The sequence below is a fragment of the Hemicordylus capensis genome, chromosome 3, assembly GCF_027244095.1.
Source record: "Hemicordylus capensis ecotype Gifberg chromosome 3, rHemCap1.1.pri, whole genome shotgun sequence".
NCBI lineage: Eukaryota > Metazoa > Chordata > Lepidosauria > Squamata > Cordylidae > Hemicordylus > Hemicordylus capensis.
The window spans coordinates 110,540,114-110,560,558 of NC_069659.1; the positions used below are offsets into that span (position 1 = coordinate 110,540,114).

Genomic DNA, 20,445 nt, shown 5'->3' on the forward strand with positions numbered 1-20,445 from the left:
TTACTGTAGGCTTGCAAACTGCCACTTGTCCTACTGTGGCAAGTAAGAATCACTTCCAGGTTAGCAAGTTTCTGCAAACCAGAGGGCAGTTGGGTCTCTCTTATCTCAGACCATCGATGTGTCAGAAGCGACTAGTACAGACATGTAAGCAACCCAACTACTAATGTGTTTTTAGACTACTAAATTTACAGATTTATTTGCAGAGTCAGGGGAGGACCCAAAGTTCTGGCGGTGCCCCGGACCTCCCCCACCTTACCTCGCCCCTCCGCAAGGACAGCAACAGAAGGGCTAAACAGCATTCCACCAGCATGCGAAAAACGAGCAGGGAAGTGCCGGCAGGTTCGCACCTGCACTTCCCAGTTGGCTTTTCACATAGCAGGTGCCAGAAGCACATGCCTTCATTCTTCTGCCGCCATCAAGGAAGTGGCAAGTGACGGCAGCAGTGACAAAGGTCATCCCCACCCAGCCTCAGATGAACCCCAAAGGTCTGGGCCCAGCCCTAGATCCTTTGGGGGTGTAGTAACACATATCAGGGGTTTTTAGAGCAATGGTGCCTATAAGCGCCTCTCCTCCTAGCCTTTTTATCCTCCATACAGGAAAACCCCATATAATTTTGCTTCCAGACATTGCCACATCTCCAAACAGAATCACGCCATCCTATCATAACAGGCACTCATTTATTATTTAGAGAAAACATGTAATGTGAAAGAATTTGCCCCAAATCTGTTTTTCCTCTCTTTTTTCCTTTTCTATCACATCTATTAGATAATAGTCTCTGCAGACAAGAGACTATGTTGTTTTTAATTTTTGTACAACACTTAAAAACTGATGTTTTATAAATAATGAAGAACACCTCTTCAGTACTGGAGAACAGAAGACTAGACAGAAAGTTTTCTTGTTTTATCTCTACTTCATAAAACCCCTGTGAGGGTGTTGTGCTCACCTCATTATCAAACCAATCTGGGTCTATCTACTCATCAGAGGTTCCAACAACTGTCCTAATTCTACCCAACCATACACAAGAACTGCATCATAAACAAGTAATGCCCTGGAGATCAGTGACTCCAGGATATTCAAGATAAAATGCATTTTATGTATCTTCTGCCATTGCCCTGAAGCCATTAGTCATAGTGCTGGAGTTTCCAATGGTTTGTTATTGGGTTTTTGTTTGGTTGGTTGGTTGGTTGGGTTTTTTTGCACAGTTCCTGGGATACCACACATTCTGGAGGCGGGGGTGCTGATAAGCTTGGCATTGGTATCTGCAGAACAAACGATTCATTTAAAGAAAAAGCACAAAGGCTGCAATCCTAAACATACTTACCTCCTGGCTTTAGCGGGCTTTATTTCCAACTAAACATGCATAGCCTCAAGTTGCAATCTTACACACACTTACCTGGGACTAAGTCCCACAGAATACAGTGGACCTTACTTCCAAGTAATCATGCATAGGATTACATGGTATATCAACAGAAAGGCAGAAGAAACTGGCAGAGTGTGGATTTTAATCAGAAATTCCTGGCTTACATTACTTATGGCAAGCCGCGTTGCAGACTAAACAATAATGATTTTTTAAAACCCCATTTCGCCTCTCAGACTGCTGGCTTGCCCACCATCCGTGTTCGTCACAGAGCTGAACCCAGGTCCCAATCCAAGGTGAGTCGCCGCCCGCCTCAACTCTCCGTGCTTCGGCGCCTCACCGCACCCACTCCCCTCGCTTCCTGTCACCTCCGGCTTCTCCTCGCTTCTACCTCCCAGCCGCCACCCGGTCGGGCCCCTTCCCTTGCTCCCATCCCCCACAACACCAGAGCTCGCTCTCTAACCTCCATGGCAACCGTTGTCAACCCCGTCGCGCGAGCGCCCGTTTGAGTCCATGGCGGGCGGGCGGTGGGCACTGTCTGCAACCGCCGCTGCCTTCCGTGCCTTCCAAAACAGCCGGCAACAACTTCGCGTTCCCTCTCGCGCCAAAGCCCCTGAAAGTGGCGCGAGAAAAAAGACCCAAGTGCCCCGGCCAAACAAGCAACCAATCACAAGCCGCGGTGACGATATCCGTCGCCCTTCCCATTCCGCTTCAGGGTCGACGAAGAGCAAGCCTGGTTGGGTTGTACTGTATATATAGGCAGGTCGGTGGGAAATAACCTCGCGCGGCTGCGACGGAAAACTGAATATCGTTTCTGTCTTGTTGTTTCGTGCTTTCTGAGTATAACAAAAGAAACACGGACGGGGGAATTCTGGAACGCAGGAGTAATAAACGAGAAATGTGCAAGTGTTAAGCTGTTGAGATGCAAAAGATCAACAGTAGAATTTGTGTAACAGTGGAAGGGATATCTGTAGGTAGTAGCTGATACGCGTTCAGTCCTGTGCATGTTTACTGAGAAGTCCCATTGAGTTGAGCTGGACTTACTCCCAAGTAAGTGTGCATAGGATAGCAATTTTAATTTCGTAGAAAAAGAGTGAGTTTTTGTGTATGAAACGGGAAGGTCAGTACCTTTTATACGGCCAGTACCTGAATTTTAGCATTTGCGTGATTTTGGTCTGCCTTCTCCAGCGCAGGGCTGTAAATGGAAAGGGTTTTGTTTTCCGCCTTTATTTCATTTTCTGTGGACTAGTTTCTCATTCTCTCGCCCAATGCTTAAAAAAAAAAAAAGTAACTGGGTGTTATCTTCTATGGACATTATTATTATTCGTGTATAACCTATTGTAGGGAAAACATCAAACTCCAGTTTCTTATGGTTATCCAATAATACTTTAATCTATGACCCAGTCCAGCTGAACTTAGCGCTAAGCCTGCAATAAATACTCTTACTGGGGAGTAAGCCCTGTGGAACATCATGGGACTGACTTCTGAGTAAACACAGAATTTTGGGTTGCATGCCCTGCTGAAAACAATAGTTGGTCACAACTGATTTGTTTCATTGGTTTCAACTGGATTGACAGTCCAACCCAATCCATGTTCAACAGAGCTTTCTCACAAGTAAGTGTGCCCAAGCTTGTAGCTATGTACTGCCGTTTTGGTTAGGAGTGAGTTGCATTGCATTAAATAGGCTTATTCCCAGATAAGTATGTGTAGGATTGCAGCCTCGGACACTAACTTTATCTGGACTAGATGGTCTCACATCATTCAGCCCCATCATGAGAAAGATCACTATGTATTGTTAATCCCATCTTACTCATAAAAGTATACCGTATTTTACGGACTATAAGACGCTACAGACTATAAGACGCACCTTAATTTTAATCCAGTTTTTCAGAGTTTTAACATATTAAACTGTTAAAACATATAAGACGCTCCTGAATTTTGACAGATATTTTTCGAGGAAAAAAGTGAGTCTTATAGTCCATAAAATACGGTAAATGTGTGGCAGGAACAGAGTGACATGAGTGAGGCTAAATCCACAGCTGGACATGTCTCACAGGTCCACACTCACCATTGTGATGGAAAAACTAGCTCTTGAATAGCTCAATTCTAAACCTGTTCACTCAGAAGTCTCACTGTTCAGTGGTTCTTTCTTCCTGGTAAGTATGCGTAGAACTTCATCTTACATGTAGAATCCCTAATAGCGGAGCGAGGAAATACTTGACTGACAAGCAGAAGACTGCCGGTTTGAATCCCTGCTGGAACGTTTCCCAGACTATGGGAAACACCTGTATCGGACAGCAGTGATATAGCAAGATGCTGAAAGGCATCATCTCATACCGCACGGGAGGAGGCAATGGTAAACTCCTCCTGTATTCTTCCAAAAGAAAACCAAAGGGCTCTGTGGGTGCCAAGAGTCGAATCGACTTGATGGCAAACTTTGCCTTTAAAACAATCATTGCACCCCATTCTGGTCACATCTCTACTGACACAGCAGTCTAGACTCTGGTGCAGACATTTCAGTTATTTATGTGTAAAGTGTGCCGTCGAGTCGGTGTCAACACCTGGTGACCACAGAGCCCTGTGGTTGTCTTTGGTAGAATACAGGAGGGGTTTACTGTTGCCATCTCCTGCACAGTATGAAATCTATATTCCTATATCACTGCTGCCCGATATAGGTGTTTCCCATAGGCTGGGAAATATACCAGCAGGATTCAAACCGGCAGTCTCTGGCTTGCTAGTCAAGTCATTTCCCACTGTGCCATTAGGTGGCTTATTTAAGTGTACAAACTAAAAAAAACCTGTGAATTTTTAACCAGGCATATTGGTTTTTTCTTGCCAATACACAATAATGACACAGTAATTTTTTTGAACCAAAACTTACCATAGTTCCAGTGCAGTTTAAACATTAGGATTTGTTTTTTCCGTTCTAGTCCTGAACAGGAGTACTTTGTACAGAAGTATGTCCTAATTATTCCTTACTTCCAAATTAGTATATTAATTCTTCTTAATGTACAGTTCCAGTGGAATCTGAATTGATTGTGTTCCCCCCTGATTAAAGTGAGTCTATAAATGTCCATGGGCTTGAGAAGGAGAAAACTGGCTGGCAGACCTGGGTCACCCTATTGCAAATAGTCTTATCACCAGCAGATTATGCTGACATGCTCTTTAAACCTTGTTGGGACAGTCATACAGAACAGCTTGGCACAACCTTTGCCCACTACTTTAAGGGGAAATGTAAAACCCTGAAATTTTATCATGTGACTCAGAACAACTTCAAACTTGCTCAGTTTATAACTGCAAACTGAAAGAGAGGCACATCAGCAAAAATGGTAGGCCGTCAAAAACGTAAGATAGAAGAAAGAGCTCCAACTACACATTCCTACAAATATCAACGAATGGTGAGTAAGGCTTTTATTTTGTCTCTGCCAAATATGGTGAGCTCTCCTTTCCTAGAGGTTTCCAAACAGAGGCTGTATGACCATCTGTCAGGGATGTTGTGGTAGATTCCTGCACTGGGCAGGGGGGTAGACTAGAAGACCTCTAAGGTACCTCCCAATTCTAGCATTCTATGATTCTATATAACTTAATTATTCATGTCATTATAAAAACAGATAATTATTTTCAAATAATTTTATCTTTAAACATTTATATGCCATGTTCTCTGGCATGAAAATATACGTTTCAAATAGAAGACTTGCGATTCTGAGGAGGCAAAGTAAAATGAACTAAAAGAAAGCATCCAAGATGATAGAGAGGTCTGCCATCCTGGAGATGACTGCCTTCTCCAGCCTAAGAAGAATTCTTGACTTATTATCTCATACTTCAGTTGACTGACGTTATGAAAACTGCAAAAGCTACTGTAACACTTTACAGACTAACTGGTTTAGTTGGCATGAATTTTCCATAACTCTTAGTTTATCTGATTATGAAGTGGACTCCACAATGGTGGGTAGATTTATTTGAAATCTCTGCATCCAGCCCTCATTCATAAGACTAAGTTAATACTCTGTGTGTGTGTGTGTGTGTGTGTGTGTGTGTAATGTTTAAAACAATATAAATTAAAATGGACAACACCTTACGGACCTCCTGCTTTCCATCAAATTCAGACAGTGAGGCTGCCAAGAGAGGCATTTCTCATGTCTGTCCTCTAATTATGAAATTCTCAACTCACTCCCACTACAGTCTTGCAGCAAAAGCCTGAACATGAAAATATCTCTAAAAATAAAAAATAAAAAAGATGCCTGTTAAAAGTAAAAGATACCTGTTTACACTGATCTTGTGGTAGCAAGCATGACTTGTCCCCTTAGCTAAGCAGCCTACCCTGGTTGCATATGAATAGGAGACTAGAAGTGTGAGCACTATAAGATATTCTCCTCAGGGGATGGAGCTGCTCTGGGAAGAGCAGAAGGTTCCAAGTCCCCTCCCTGGCTTCTCCAAGATAGGACAAGATTTTTTATTTTTTTTTATAGGACAAGATTTTTTTATTGAACCAAGAAACTACCAAAGCATACAGTACGTTGCCAAAGCACAATTATATACAAAGTGGTTGTTTGTACATGATATATCTACAAAGATTTACACACAATGATTTGGAAACCCACAAGGTTATGAAGTATATGCAGGTAGTACTGTAACTCGGGGGTGGGGGATTTCAAGGCACATCAGGTAATCGGGGGTGGGGGTTTACGCCCAACGTCCATTTCCACAATTTGTCCCATCGTTGTTTAGAAGAGATACTCTTGTCTTTTTGCACATAACCATACAAACTTTTCCAGAAGATATTTACTGTCTCATCTGCGTGAACCTCTTGGTCACGTCTTCCCTCCCTATTCCTATGCAGGAGCATTGCATAAATGACATACAGGTTTACTAACCTGATTACGAGAAGGGGAACGTTCCAATTCCCTAGTATGAGGGCACCTGTTCCATCCCGTTTCCTTGAAGGTTTCTTTCTGGGACCTCGAAAGGAGGTTCTATCGCTCAAACCCGAGGTTAGTTCTTCCCAAGTCTGTTTTTCCAAATCAGGCCACTCTAACAGCTTGCTTACTCCCTGCCACACTCTTTTGGCTACCACACACTCTTTTAAGAAATGTGAGTGGGTTTTCCTGAATGTTTTGCCTAGCTCACTAGCTTTCTGTTTGCAGGTGATTTTATGGCACTCTTGCTGGTCCTCTGGGAGCCATGGCTTAGCCGCATTAAGTGGTAGTACTTGATGGTATAAGCGCCACCTTGTTTCCCATAAATGGAAAGGGACTTTTTTCTCTTTAAAGAGAGCGATAGGGTGATCAGGTTGCAACAAGTACTGCGAAGTGTGGTGTTTGTAGCGTTTACGTTCTAAATCAGGTTTTAAGAAACCCACTTCTAGAATCTCTCCATAAATTGTTTTACTTAGCTGCTTAACTGAGGAGGATCCTTTAAATAGATCTGGTTCAACCTTCCATTTTTTAAGTGTGAATAACAAATCTCTCAAGTAGTCCGGGTGTTCTCTTTTTAATACTTGTGATATTACCATTGAAAGATCCTTTCCCCCACCATGTAATGTAACAGTACAACAGTAATGTAACATCATCAGCATGAGCTACAAATTTTACCCTAAACTCAGAATGCAGTTCTGAGTGGACAGGTGGTTCAGCTATCCCATCACTCTCCTTCCTCCTCCCTCCCGGGAAGGTCTCGCAGGGCGGAGGGATAGAGACTGAGAGTCCTTGCAGATGGGGTTCTCTCTGAATCCTGTTCAGGATCGGATCCAGGGCCAAAACATAAAGTAATGGGCTCAGTGGGCATCCTTGGTGGACACCCAAATGCAAAGTGATCCGGTCGCCCCGCCATCCATTAATCTGTGGTGTCTCCTTTGCATTCGTATAGAGCAGCTGTATCCAAGTCATGAATAGGGGTGGTATACCTTTAGCTTTCAACAATGTCCACAGATAATTGTGGTTCACTTTGTCAAAGGCCTTAACTTGATCCAATAAGAGGAGGTGACCTTTCCAACTTTCATTCTGTATAGAGTAAAAAAGTTCTCTCAGCAGACACAATGAGTCTGTCATCTTTCTTCCCGAGATAGCGCTTGTCTGCAAGCTGTGGACCAATTTAGGGGCCACTTTCACCAATCTATTATTTAGGATTCCTGCCTGCAACTTGGAGAAGCCTCTGCCAGTCTGTGAAGACAATACTGAGCTAGATAGACCAATGGTCTGACTCAGTATATGGCAGCTTCCTGTGTTGCTATGATTTTTAGGGGGTTGGGATTAGTCAATGGGAAATTTTGGTGCATTTAATGAAATTTTCTTTTTCCCCTGCAGTGAGCATGGGAGCTTGCTTATGTACATCCTGAACTTTCAGGATGTAGCAGATAATATAATGCTAAATAGGTTTGTACTATGACAATTCTGAAGCTAAATAATCTGCACTTCCACACCAGTACAGCATAGAAGTGGCTGCTTGCAAAGCCATCTCGGTGCCCTATTGCATGTTTCTGGGAGGAGCTCCTTTGAAGCCGAGTCCTGTAATACCCTGGTGATGGCTGACACAGTGCATGGAGTGTGACAAGAGGTGTCCATGGGGAAAGCTGGGAGGGGTAGTCACTTCATGCACTTTCCTTAGAGAAACTACCCATCCCAGTGCTTCCCACACAACTTCCCACCACATCTTGCTTGCCATCCCCACTGTTGCTGGGACATATGAGGCTCAAATCCCATAAAGAATCCCTCCTAGTACTTTGCAGAGCCACCTGTGCTCTGATTTGCTGCCTCCATACAGTACCGGCACAAAAGAGCAGATTATTTGACTCTGGCACCACCGAAGTATGGATCTAATAAATAAAATAGTATCTTTTCTCTTTCTCTAACTGTAACATCTCTTTGCAGAGAACTGCAGAAATCCATTCAAAGTCCCTTTTGTACTGTATCACACAAGATTTCCACTTCTGTTGTGAGTGTAATAGTGTCTCCAGTTATTTAGTCACATGGGTTCTGAACTCCTTTTTCACTTTCTCAACACCTCTTCGTGGAAAACATAAAATAGTAATAAAATGCAACAATTTACCAAGTCAAGAAAGAACGCACACGTACACCCCAGTGGAAGACCATTGGAAAATGAACTAAGTGAATACATTGAAAACTAAAGGTTATAAGAATACAACATTAATCCTAAGTGCTGAATGAATACATATAGTGTCAAATCTGAATGTTTGCTGGAACACTGAACATCAATACTAAAACGTTGCTAGGACCCTATATCTGAATACAGTGTATAGGGAAATGGAACACAATCGCATTTTAAAATGAAACTATTACCTTGCTTAGATTTTGAAAATATATATAATTTATCAAATTCTGCAGACATGCTCCAATTGCATTCTGAAAATTGTCTTTTTAAGTATCATGGCTCTAAAGTCAGTGCTAAAATGTGCAAGGATATGGAAATGCTTCCCAATCAGTTCTGTATTTTTAATTTCTGCCTTGTGTCCATTCATAGCAGACCACACAGCAGGCCTGTGTTTGCCCCCCTGGCACACAGCCCCACTGCCCCACCGTGGCAGTGCACACCTGCACTACCCACACACTTCAGCACCTTGCCACTGCTCCTAGGCCTGTGTCGTCCTCTGCTTCAAACCCTTTCTCCTTGGAAGCAGGAAGTGTGGGTGGGGCGGATGCATGGGTGTGCACAGGAGCAGAGGAGGAGGCAAGGTCAGCAAGCAGGGGAGGTGGGTGAGTGTGAGTGGTGGCGGCAGCAGTGGCTGCCCAGATAGTGAAAGGCACCTGTCACCTCCACCGCTTCAAACTAGTGGAGGTGGCGGTGAATCTGTGAAAGTGTTAATTTGTTTTTTATATATTGTAATTTGGATTATGTACACTGCTTAGAGATTATATCTCAGGCAGTATATAAATATGATAAATAAAATAAAACCCTTCCTCCTCAAAAGGAAGCAGGTACTGTGGGCAGAGGTGGGGAGGCAGGCACACGTGCGCAGGAGCGGCAGCAGAGGAGAAGTAAGGCCAGAAAGCAGTGGATGCAGGTGGTAGGCAGGCACAAGCGCGAGTGGCGGGGACTGCCTGGATGGTAGAGGGGCCCTGCCCTGAGGGGTAGATAGGCTCCAAGGGATAGACAGTAGGGGTGTACATTTTGGAATTTTCTTGTTTTGATTTGTATCCGAATCGAAACATCCCCGTTTTGTTTTGTACCCAAATTTTCTGAATCCAAATCAGCCCTGTTTTGTTTTGTAGTCAAATTTTCTGAATCCGAATCGATTTGGATTTTTAAAAAGGGTCCCAGGGCAAAAAGAATGGGTGGTGGTGGTAGTGTCCAATGGGTGGAAGCTACCACCCAAATTTCAAAGGAATTAGGCAAAGGGTTGATTTTTTTTCAAGTTTACACATCTTTAAGAATTTTCCCATAGGGAATAATGGGGATTCCAGCAAATGTATCGCTTCAAATCAAGGGGAAAGGGATGACCCAGAGCAGAGTGTGGTGGGTGGTAGTGCTCAGTGGGGGCAAGGAAACTTCCAGAATTATTTCAAAGGAATTGGGCAAAGGGCTGATCTTTTGTGATTTGTTGAAGTTTACGTGTCTTTAAGATTTCTCCCATGGGGAATAATGGAGGTTTCAGCAGCCCCATAATTCCACTTGGGGGGCACTGGGGTTGCCCAGAGCGAGGGGTTGTGTAGTGCACATAGGGTGCCAACCACCCCCACACCCACAAGCCTGTGGGGTACTGGGTTTTGTTGTTTCTGAGGTGTTCATTGTAGATTCTCTGGTAGCATATGAGATTTTCAGTGAAAAACAAGAATCCACTCTCATATGCTACCAGAGAATCTACACTCAGAACACCACAGAAACAGCAGAACCCAGCACTCCATAGGTTAGCAACCCTTCCCCTGGCCAATGTGGGGTCAGTAAAGAGTGGGAAGAAGCAAAAGAGCCAATGGGGAACAAGGAGGTCAGCCCATGATTTAGGTCACCGATCAGAAGGCTGGAAGGGTGGGAAATTCAAAGAGATGTCAAACACAAAATGGAGACTGACTCACAGATCACCACAAAATGGAGGTCTGAAACAACAAAACGTTTTGTAGCCGAAACAGGGACATTTTGTTTTGTATACAAAACTTTTGGATCTGGAAAATGGGTGTTTTGTTTTGTCTACAAAACACCCGAAACAGGCTGTTTTGGGTACAAAACGTTTTGTATCCAAAACGTTTCACACATCCCTAATAGACAGGCCTATGTTCTAGGACACCCTGGAACATGAGTAGCTCCATCCCCGATTCATAGGGACTACCCTGTTGACTAATATAAAACACTGAGGGGCATTGATAGCCGCCTAAGTAAACGGCATGCACAACATTATTGGGCATACAAAGGAACAACTCATTGATGACTGTTATTAGACATATCATGGTGTGCATGACAACCTAATCCTATTCTTTTCTCTGTGGTGCATGATGATGTCAAAAGGATCACAACTGTTAATTAATTAAAATACAGTGATTGCATTGCAACAGCAATATGAGCAGTAGAAAATACATGCCAGTAGCATCTAAGATGTGAGAGATAAATATCTTATTTGTTTTCCAAGCGATTTGCGAAACAAATCAAAGTTCTTTTCTACTCAGGTGCCCCCTAGCTCATATTTGGCTTCCTTTCTTTTGCTTTCTGGATACTGCCATTGAGGTGCTTTCAGGAAGCACCAATTCCAGATAATCTAATTCCAAATAATCTGCCCTAACTCAGTAACATATCTTTATAAATCTCTCAAGCGTTTTGCCATCTTTACTCAGATAAGTATCCTCATTTAGCAAGTATCTGATAACTGACCTAAGAGCCACCTTTTTAAAATGGTGATTCTCTTATTTAGCAGGGGGAGAGCAACTGTCCCTATCAAACCAAGCATAGCCTCCCCTTCCCTCCCCTCCAGTGGTTGTTGCCGTTATCTACCTTATGGTGTTTTTTTTTCCAGATTGTAAGCCCCTTTGAAACAGAGAAACATCTTTATTTATTTCTATGTAAAGCGCTTTGAGAACCTTTTGTTGAAAAGTGATATATAAATATTTGTAGTAGTAGCAAGTTACATTGGATTGCCATCATGATAAAAGATCCAGCAAATGACTGGTCCTTCTTTTCCATTTGGTTAAGCCAACTTTTTCAGTGCTTGTTTTTGTTTTAACATCTAGCTCCTGCAGCTCACAGACACTGCACTTTTCTCATACTTTCCTTCACTTTGCATGCCATTTGTTTCTTCCTCTTCTCCCACTTTCCCCGTCTTTGCAAAAAGCCATCCTCTTTTTCATGTTGCCTTTCCTTGTCTTAAGTCAAGTGACATTTAAATAATACTGCTTATCTGTAGTCATCATTCTGCTACAGCTGATTTAGGCTTCTGCTTCCACTGAGGTGGTTTTTTGAATTATGTCTCTAAAGTTGTTGTGTGGTGTTTTTAAACTTCCATGACTAAAGGTGTTTCTAGAAGTCTGCTTTCCCCAGTGCCAGCAACTCCAAAGAGGAAGTGTAAGATCTCTCTAACCCAGGAGATGGACATTACTTGCACTGGTTTAGCATAGTAGTTGCTGTACCTATTCATACTGATCCTGTCAGACATTTGCACTACCAATTATTAGTCTAATCAGTCCCCATATGGATTGTGATGAGCGGAGGGCCCTGGCATATTAATATGGGCGAATGCGGTCCGACAGGTACTCCAGCCCCAAGCCGTGTGGGGCTTTAAAGGTCAATATCAGAACCTTGATCTAGCCTGGAAGCAGACCGGTAGCCAATGAAGCTGACGCAGGATGGGTGTAATACTCATGAAGCGACTTGTACCCACAAGCATCCTTGCGGCAGCATTCTGAACCAGCTGAAGCTTTCGAACAGTTTTCAAGGGAAGCCCCACGTAGAGCTCATTGCAGTAGTCCAAATAAGCACAGGGTTATACAACTACAGTTTATACAACTATTGACATACTAGGCACATACGTGAAAATATATACCTCAACAAGTGGTATATATCTTGGAATTAGCATGATGATGAAATGACATTGCGACAGCAAAATAGAAGAAAATCTGGAAAACAAAGGAAATGATGTCAATATGGTTTACACCTTCTGTTCACAATGCTTTTTTTTGCCACATTAGACTAGTACAGGAGTGTCTGTGTATTATGGGTAGAGAACATTCTATTACGTTGTTTCACCCAACCTCCTCCCAACTTTCCATGGTTTCTCAAAGCTTTCCATGGAAGCTTTTCCATTTTTAGGCTCATTTATACCTGGTTGGTGGGAAATGGCTGAAAACCTCTTGGCTCAGCAGTGTAAAAAGCTATCTCACAAGGTGGTTGTTGAGGATAAGCAAGGAGTGGAAAAGAACCACTTAAGCAGTGCATTTTGTCTCTCAAGTGAAGCTGCCTCACAAGGTGGTTGTTGAAGATAAGTTGTTGTTTTTGATAACCCAAGTGCATGCGAACAGTTGCGCACTCGTTGTGGTGGGGGTGCTCAGTACTTGCCTAGGGTACTTAAAGCCTTATATGACAAATACTTCTATACCACTTTTCAACAAAGGTTCTCCAAGCAGTTTACATAGATATAAATAAATAAATAAATAAAATAAAATAAAGGGCTCACAATCTTAAAAAGAAACATAAGATGGAGAAATTAAAAAGAACACAACCGGGACAGAGCCACTATGCAATGCACTAAGTGGACATTCATCATACAATAAGCAGAGTTTAAGCATATGTCACTCTTGATATGTAATGAAGCACAGAACAATAGTTAATGTACCTTTGCATCTCACTGAAAACAGGTCACAACTTTAGTTGATCTTCCATTTTTAAAAGCAAGGACATTCAGTTATAGTGGGGGGAAGCTTTGGTTTCAGGGATAGTTATGGGTGAGGCAGCTCCAATTGAACTGCAAAGAGCAAGGACATTCAAAGGTCCATGATGTTCACATCATGGGCATATGAGACCTGATGTCCAATCTGAGATACTTTACTAGCCTACAAAACCATAACTATGAAACACAATTTAGCTAGTTCAGGTATAGACAACCTTGACTCTCCAGCTGTTGTTGAACTACACTCCCATCACCCCTGACCAAGGTTGGGTAGCTGGAGATGATGGAGGTTGCAGAGCTGAAGAGCCAAAGTTACCTACCCCTGTACTAGCTAAATTGTGTTTCCATAGTTATGATTTTGTAGACTAGTACAGTATCTCAGATTGGACATGAGGTCTCATATGCCCATGAGCTTCACACCCACAACTGTCCCTGTAAACTAAAGGTTGGCTACCCCTGAGCTAGGTCATTTATGCTCCAATCCACCAGTGTAGGCTGGTGGCAAAAGCTGGGGCATTAGGGTATCGTGCCTCTGAGCACATGGTGAGTGCTGTCATCTCTTTTACTAATTGTGCTGATTGTTGTTGTTGCCTACTGAAGTAACAGCACTCGCCATATGCTCAGAGGCACATGTTAGCAAAATATTCCTACATTGTTGTAACACTAATCCCCAGTTATGATTTTGTAAGCAAATACAATATCTCAGACTGGACATCAGGTCTCATACTTCCATGACATGAACATCATGGACCATCAAATTTCCTCACTTTTTGCAGTTCAGTTGGAGTTACCACACCCATAACTATCCCTGTAAACCAAAAGTTTTTTGCTTTAATTGAATATCAACCACATATAGAATGTTCCACTAATATAAAATTCCAAATACAGTAAATGTCCCTGTATGTCAGGACTGAGTCCCTTGACCAAGTTTAGCATCCATACTAATCTCTAGTGTATTGAAGTCATATACAGTCACTGAACAATTCACCTCTCTTCCAGACCCGTTCTTGCACTAGTACATCTTGCACACTTTCTTGTGCAAGCCTGTGGATATGCAAATGGAAAGCTCTTTGCACGACCTCTTGAAAAAGCCCATATACGTATAACATGTATCCAGGTGCTTCATGTTCTCCTAACAGTAGTGCATTTTTGCAGAGCACAGAAACAACAAGTTGTCCTTCTTTGAATGCCACTGTGTTTGCTATCTCAAGAATTTAAGGCCTTGTTTGGGTTTTAGTGTCTGTGTCCCACTTGTTGCTTCTTGACAAGTTGTAGTTTGATTGAGTGCTTGGACTATTTTTAGTAAGCCTCATTGGAAACCCAGCTAGTTTGGCACCAGTGGTCCAGTTCTTTCAGGCACTGCTGGTTTAGGTATCCAGGTTGTTCTTTTATATTTAGTTCTTCATTCCTGCCTGCTTCCTATAACCTTGCCCTTGCTTGTCTGACCTGCCTCATCTGCTTCTCTACCTTCTTGCCTATGCTAGAGTTGCTTGGAGTTCTCAGAATACCATGTCAACAAGACTTCTGAAATTACTTGCATCCAGTGTATGTAAACTTGCCTTGAGTCTGTTCCTGGGACTAGCTGCTCTCATGGTTTTTACTGATTCCTGTCAGCATGTCCCCAACAGTGAATCCTACAATACTAAGTATTTGTGATCATATCTGAGTCAGAAGGTGACTCACAATTGGCCATCCGACTGGGGTGGGGGGTGGGAAATAGCTGTTGAAGTGTTTGATGTCAGGAGTATAAATTGGCAATACCATGTTTGACTAGATTCATTTGATGTGTAAAAATACTTTTATCTAATCATATCAATAGAGAGGAGCTGTCCTTTCAGCACCATAATACAGCCAACATTTTATGTATGTGCATATATGTGTAAATGTGAAATGCAGTTTTAATGTATTATTATTTTGACCTGTTAACCAATTTTCTGAGTAATCCAACTTGCGTCCCTATTGTAACTCATCAAATGCTGAAAAGTCTTTGAAAAGAAAATAGAATAATGTTCTGATCTGGATACATACTGAAGCATTCATAAGAGCTATTTAACCTGCCAAAATTCAGAGGAAAAATCCATGTTGATTTCACCATGTAAAGACATCATTGTATGAGTCAACCTGATAAGAGTAAATTGCATACTTTCCTTTAAGAGGCAGTAATCTGTGGTGACTCACCATGGGCTGACTGTCGCCACTAACTGGAATCCGAAGTGATTTTTATATCTCTAGACTAAGCATTCTTGCATCCAAGAGTGCAAGTACACATGGGCAATGTGTGTTCAAAACCAATGGGTTTCAAAACCATTGCAGAGGGCCACATATTCAAATATATATAAATTTTATATATGCAGATTTGTTATACAAAATAGAATCTTAAGGGTTAAAGATTAAATTCATCCTTAAAGAGATAAGTATGCCTCTCTTTTATAGGTTCAGAAAAGAGAATACAATATAAAATAGTTCTATAATCTTTAGTAATAGTGTTGTGAAGAAGATTTGTGCATCTGTATCTTTGTACAAAGCTTCATGGCACCAATTTAAAAAAACAACCCACCAATGTTCTGATGGCATTTGTATCAACCCACCTCCTAGTATATATCACATAACTCAGTTAAAGTGGTACTATGATGACAGTAACCAACCAGAAAGCATCATGCAAATCAGAATACTGTATCCTGTACCAACTGCTCTGTTGCTAGCTCGTTGTTATAGTGATAAACTGAGGCCTTGCCTCTTGGCTTCTCCTTGAAAGAAAAACCTTTAATTTCTCAAGGGAAGCAAAAGAAGAGAAGGGGGAGAAGGCGGGGGAGAGAATTACATGAGAAAGGAAAACATTATCTGGCTGAGAAGAGAATAGCAGAGAGGGCATCACCGCAAGAAGCATTCACTGGTCATGCCAGTGCTCGCTACTAATGCTGAGTCAGAAACTGGTATCCCAAAATCCCTTTCTAATGAGCTTCCTTCAGAAATCATGGAGGAGATAGAACACACATGCCCCCAACCTCGGTTGGTAAGTAAAAGACAAAGGATGCTTTTATTTGTCACCATAGAGCTCTTTGCTTTATTAGGTTGTAATGGAATCAATGCTTTCAGATTTGAATAGGATTTTAAGAACAGCTTAATCTACTATAGCTTTGTGTTTATTGTCTGTATTGTATGGAATGTGGATTACAAAGTATTAATTATACCTACTGCATTAAGATAGACAATTTAGAATTGCAGCATGCTCCGTGGCCCAGGCTTTTTCAGCAAAGTGTGTTGAGCTATGTAAAAATAGCACTTGGCTATATAGCCTTTGTTAGGTTCAGATTTACACAAGAACTCTTCATTTGCTCCTTCCCTTTTCTTTGCAGTTTTCCTGATCTAAAATAAATGAAATGGCAGACATAATTTCTTTATTAAAAATCAAAACCTATTAGAGGCAGATCTCACAATTCCCCCCCCCCCCCGCCCCAGGGATCCAGTGACATTACTAAAGGTATGATGTTACTTTCAAGCAGTTGAAGGCATATGAGTTGGGAGAGTTTTTTACTGGGAGAAAACCTGCATTTCTTCAATAATTAATCTATAGAAACAGTGTCTGTAAAGAAGCCAGCTGTACATAGAGTAAAACATCCCTTTATCACTGCATGGCTGTTGTGTTGAATCAGAACAGCCTCCCACCTTGTCTATTTTCACTGCCATATTTTTACATATGCTGTTTGTATTAGCCAGGAATTGTTCTCAACTATTAAAGAAAGAAAGAAATGATAGCAATACAGTTTGGTGATCCTCTTAAGTTGTATGTTCCATAAGATACATTTTAGCTACTATAAGAACCAATACTAAGGGCTTGCATTTCAAGAGATGAGCACCAAGTGAATTATAATTTGGAAGGGCAGTGTAAAGAAAAGGTCTCTGTTTTATGTGTATGGGATGAAGAGTTTACTTCCAAAAGTTAAAATGCACTATTAAGCATACTTACTTGAAAGAGACTCCCATTCATTAGGTTTTACTTCCGAGTAGATACAGTTAGGATTAAACTGCAGAGCTGACATCCTTGGATAAATGAAAAAGGGATCTGCTACCACTCTAGGAATCATAACAACTCTCTGGTGACCTCCTGACAATGTGGTATTTTGAACAAAAAACATCCTGCTGGTGGATATTTCCCCCTATAATATTCTTAATTCTGCCATGCTTTTCTTTTCTTTTTTGTTTCCTAAAGAGTACTTTCATCTTTCCCCTCATTGTATCCTAAGTCAGGTGCTTCCTAAAAAAGCAAAGTCCAGAGGGGTAGTCAGTTTACCAAGCTGTCATTTTATGATATAGGTAGTAGTTTAGCATCAGCCCACAGAGTATTTTTAAAAGCAGAATGAAACAGTATCTTTCATTAAAGCAGACATTTATAAAAATCTACTCTAATAATTACATTCAACCATATATTTCAAGTGCTGCTAAGATTCCACCATAAGTCATTGATATAACTTAGACTAACTTTTTAAAACAAAAGAAATGAGTTGGCTTTTTTTATTTAAAAAAAGCTTCTATGTATAATAGTTTCTCTTTTTTTAAGACATGTGAAACACTAATATATATTTTGCATTGCATTCTGCTCATGGTAGCTGTTTGTGAAGGTTGTTCTGCTGAAATCTCAACACAACAGAATGTTTTGGAATATATAAAGTTCACATTGTTGTATTTTGTACTTTTAACTATATGCTGCCTCCTGGGAGCATATGCTGAGGGCAACTCATTCATTTTCATATATATATATATATGAATGTAAAATGAGTTAAAGTATGTATAATCATATTTACAGTACATGTTGTTATAGCACTCTTCTGAAAATATTTATCACTTAATGATCTCTCTTAAATTTTCACAAGCATTCTGAATTAATGGCAAGATAAACACTTTGAATCTCCAGACAGAGCTGAAACAGATTCCTGTCAGAAATCTTGGAGATATATACTGTTTGGTAGTATAGAGAGTACTGAGCTAGTTAGGCCCCAAAGTCCGACTCAGTTTAAAGCAGCTTCATATATACATAACCTTATAAAAGGGCTAGAAAATGATTATTTGGCTAAATAATATTTCTTGTTTCTGAAATAAGAGCTATAAGAATAAATGGCCCATGAGAGCCCTATCTGATAAAATAGATGACTGAGAAGAACAGAGGAAGATGAAAAAGTATATTTATTGTGGATATAACCAGGATGAAAAAGACATAAATCCCCAATTAAATATTTAGGGTCAACTAAAATATTGTAGACCCCATGTGGAGCCTGCTAAAAAGAACACCTCTGATTATCTAGACCCATTTCAAAATGACTTTTGGGCAGGCTGTTGGCGGGGAGACTGCCCTGGTTGGCCTGATGGATGATCTCCAATTGGGATCTCTAAGTGTAACTCTGTTGGATCTCTCAGCAGCTTTCGATACTATAGACCATGGTATCCTTCTAGAATGTCTATGGGGGTTGGGGGTGGGAGGCATTGCTTTGTGATGGTTCCACTCCTTACCTCTCAGGCAGGTTCCAGATGGTGTCCCTTGAAGACTGTTGTTTTACAAAATTGGAACTTTCATATGGTGCCCCTCAGGGCTCCATATTGTCTCCAGTGTGGTTTAACATCTACATGAAACCACTGGGAGAGATCATCAGGAAATTTGGTGCAGGGTGTTGTTAGTATGCTGATGACACCCAAATCTGTTTCTCCCTGTCAACATCATCGGAAGAAGGCATGACCTCCCTAAATGGAGAAGGTAATGGACTGGATGAAGGATAACAAACTGAGGCTGGATCCAGATAAGACAGAGGTACTTATTGTGCAGGGTCAGAATTCAGGAGACAATTTTGATCTCACTGTTCTGGATGGAGCCACACTTCCCCGGAAGGAACAGGTGCTCAGTCTGGGGGTGCTTCTGGATCCAAACCTCTCTCTGATGTCCCAGATTGAGGCGGTGGTCAGAAGTGCTTTTTATCAGTTTTGGCTGATATGCCAGCTGTGTCTTTTTCTTGAGATAAACAACTTCAGAACAGTGGTACATATGCCGGTAACCTCAAGATGTGACTACTGCAATGCACTCCATGTGTGGCTGCCTTTGTACATAGTCCGGAAACTGCAGTTGATATAGAATGCAGCAGCCAGGTTGCTCTCTGGGTCATCTCTGAGAGACCATATTACTCCTGTATTGAAAGAACTACACTGGCTACCAATACATTTCCGGGCAAAATACAAGGTGCTGGTTATAACGTATAAAGTCCTAAGTGGCCTAGGCTCAGGGTATTTAAGAGAACGTCTTCTTCGCCATAATCCCCACAGCCCAATAAGATCACCCGAAGTGGTTCATCTACAGTTGCTACTGTCCTGTCTGATGGCTACTTAGGGCCGGGCCTTCTCCGTTGCTGTCCCGAGGCTTTGGAATGCAGTCCCTGCTGAAATAAGAGCCTCCCCATCTCTGAAAACTTTTAAAAGGTTAGTCAAGACACATCTGTTCACCCAGGCTTTTAATTAGATTTACAATTCTAATAGTTAACACTTTTAACATGTTTTAAAATTTTAATGTTTAATTTTGTTTTAATGGTGTTTTTATTGTAAACCGCCCAGAGACGTGAGTTTTGGGCAGTATAGAAATTTGTTAAATAAATAAATAAATAAATAAAATGTCTGCACTAAACAATATTAGTTTAGTTTTTACTTTAGAGTATATTTATAGAGCTCTTCAACAAAAAATTAACAGTAGTTTATGAGGTAGAGAAATGGAAAATAAAATGGTTCTTGGTCCCAACAGGGCTCAACAGCAAGGTTGGGGAGAAATACCCACACCAGCTAATGTAAAAGCTGTTATGCTGTGGATGAATGAGGGTAGTTGCTCTTCTGAAAAATAGAAGAGAATCACCACATGAAGGTTGTCTCTTTGCCCAGTTAACAGGGGTTAGCAAGATTAGAAAAGAGCCAGCGTGGTGTAGTGGTTAGAGTGCTGGACTAGGACTGGGGAGACCCGAGTTCAAATCCCCATTCAGCCATGATACTTGCTGGGCGACTCTAGGCCAGTCACTTCTCTCTCAGCCTAACCTACTTCACAGGGTTGTTGTGAGGAGAAACTTAAGTATGTAATATGTAGTATGCAATACTTAACTCTGGGCTCCTTGGAGGAAGAGCAGGATATAAAATGTAAAAATAATAATAATACTCACCACGTGAATATCATGGATCTTGTGGAGAGTGCCCACGCAAACACTACTGGTGCTCAGAATGTGTATAAGAACAAACAGATTCTTGA

General features: G+C 41.4%; 2 protein-coding genes across 9 annotated transcripts in view; one reads left to right on the forward strand and one right to left on the reverse strand.

Moving 5' to 3' along the window:
- Positions 1-2,082, reverse strand: part of POLA1 (DNA polymerase alpha 1, catalytic subunit) — a 467,466-nt gene extending 465,384 nt beyond the window's left edge. For 2 of the 3 annotated variants that reach the window (XR_008320234.1, XM_053312419.1), the window contains exon 1: positions 1,821-2,082. Coding sequence is in view for 2 of the 3 variants with exons in the window: in XM_053312419.1 (XP_053168394.1) it covers positions 1,821-1,872 (52 nt within the window). In the remaining variant the exon portion in view is untranslated. The remainder of the gene's footprint in view (positions 1-1,820) is intronic. The other variant, XM_053312417.1, reaches the window with a different exon arrangement.
- Positions 1,986-20,445, forward strand: part of PCYT1B (phosphate cytidylyltransferase 1B, choline) — a 70,550-nt gene continuing 52,090 nt past the window's right edge. The window contains exons 1-2 of one of the 6 annotated variants that reach the window (XM_053312423.1): positions 1,986-2,120; positions 4,624-4,755. In XM_053312423.1, the coding sequence (XP_053168398.1) occupies positions 4,684-4,755 (72 nt within the window). In that variant the 5' untranslated portion in view covers positions 1,986-2,120; positions 4,624-4,683. The other 5 variants (XM_053312422.1, XM_053312421.1, XM_053312424.1 and 2 more) reach the window with 5 other exon arrangements.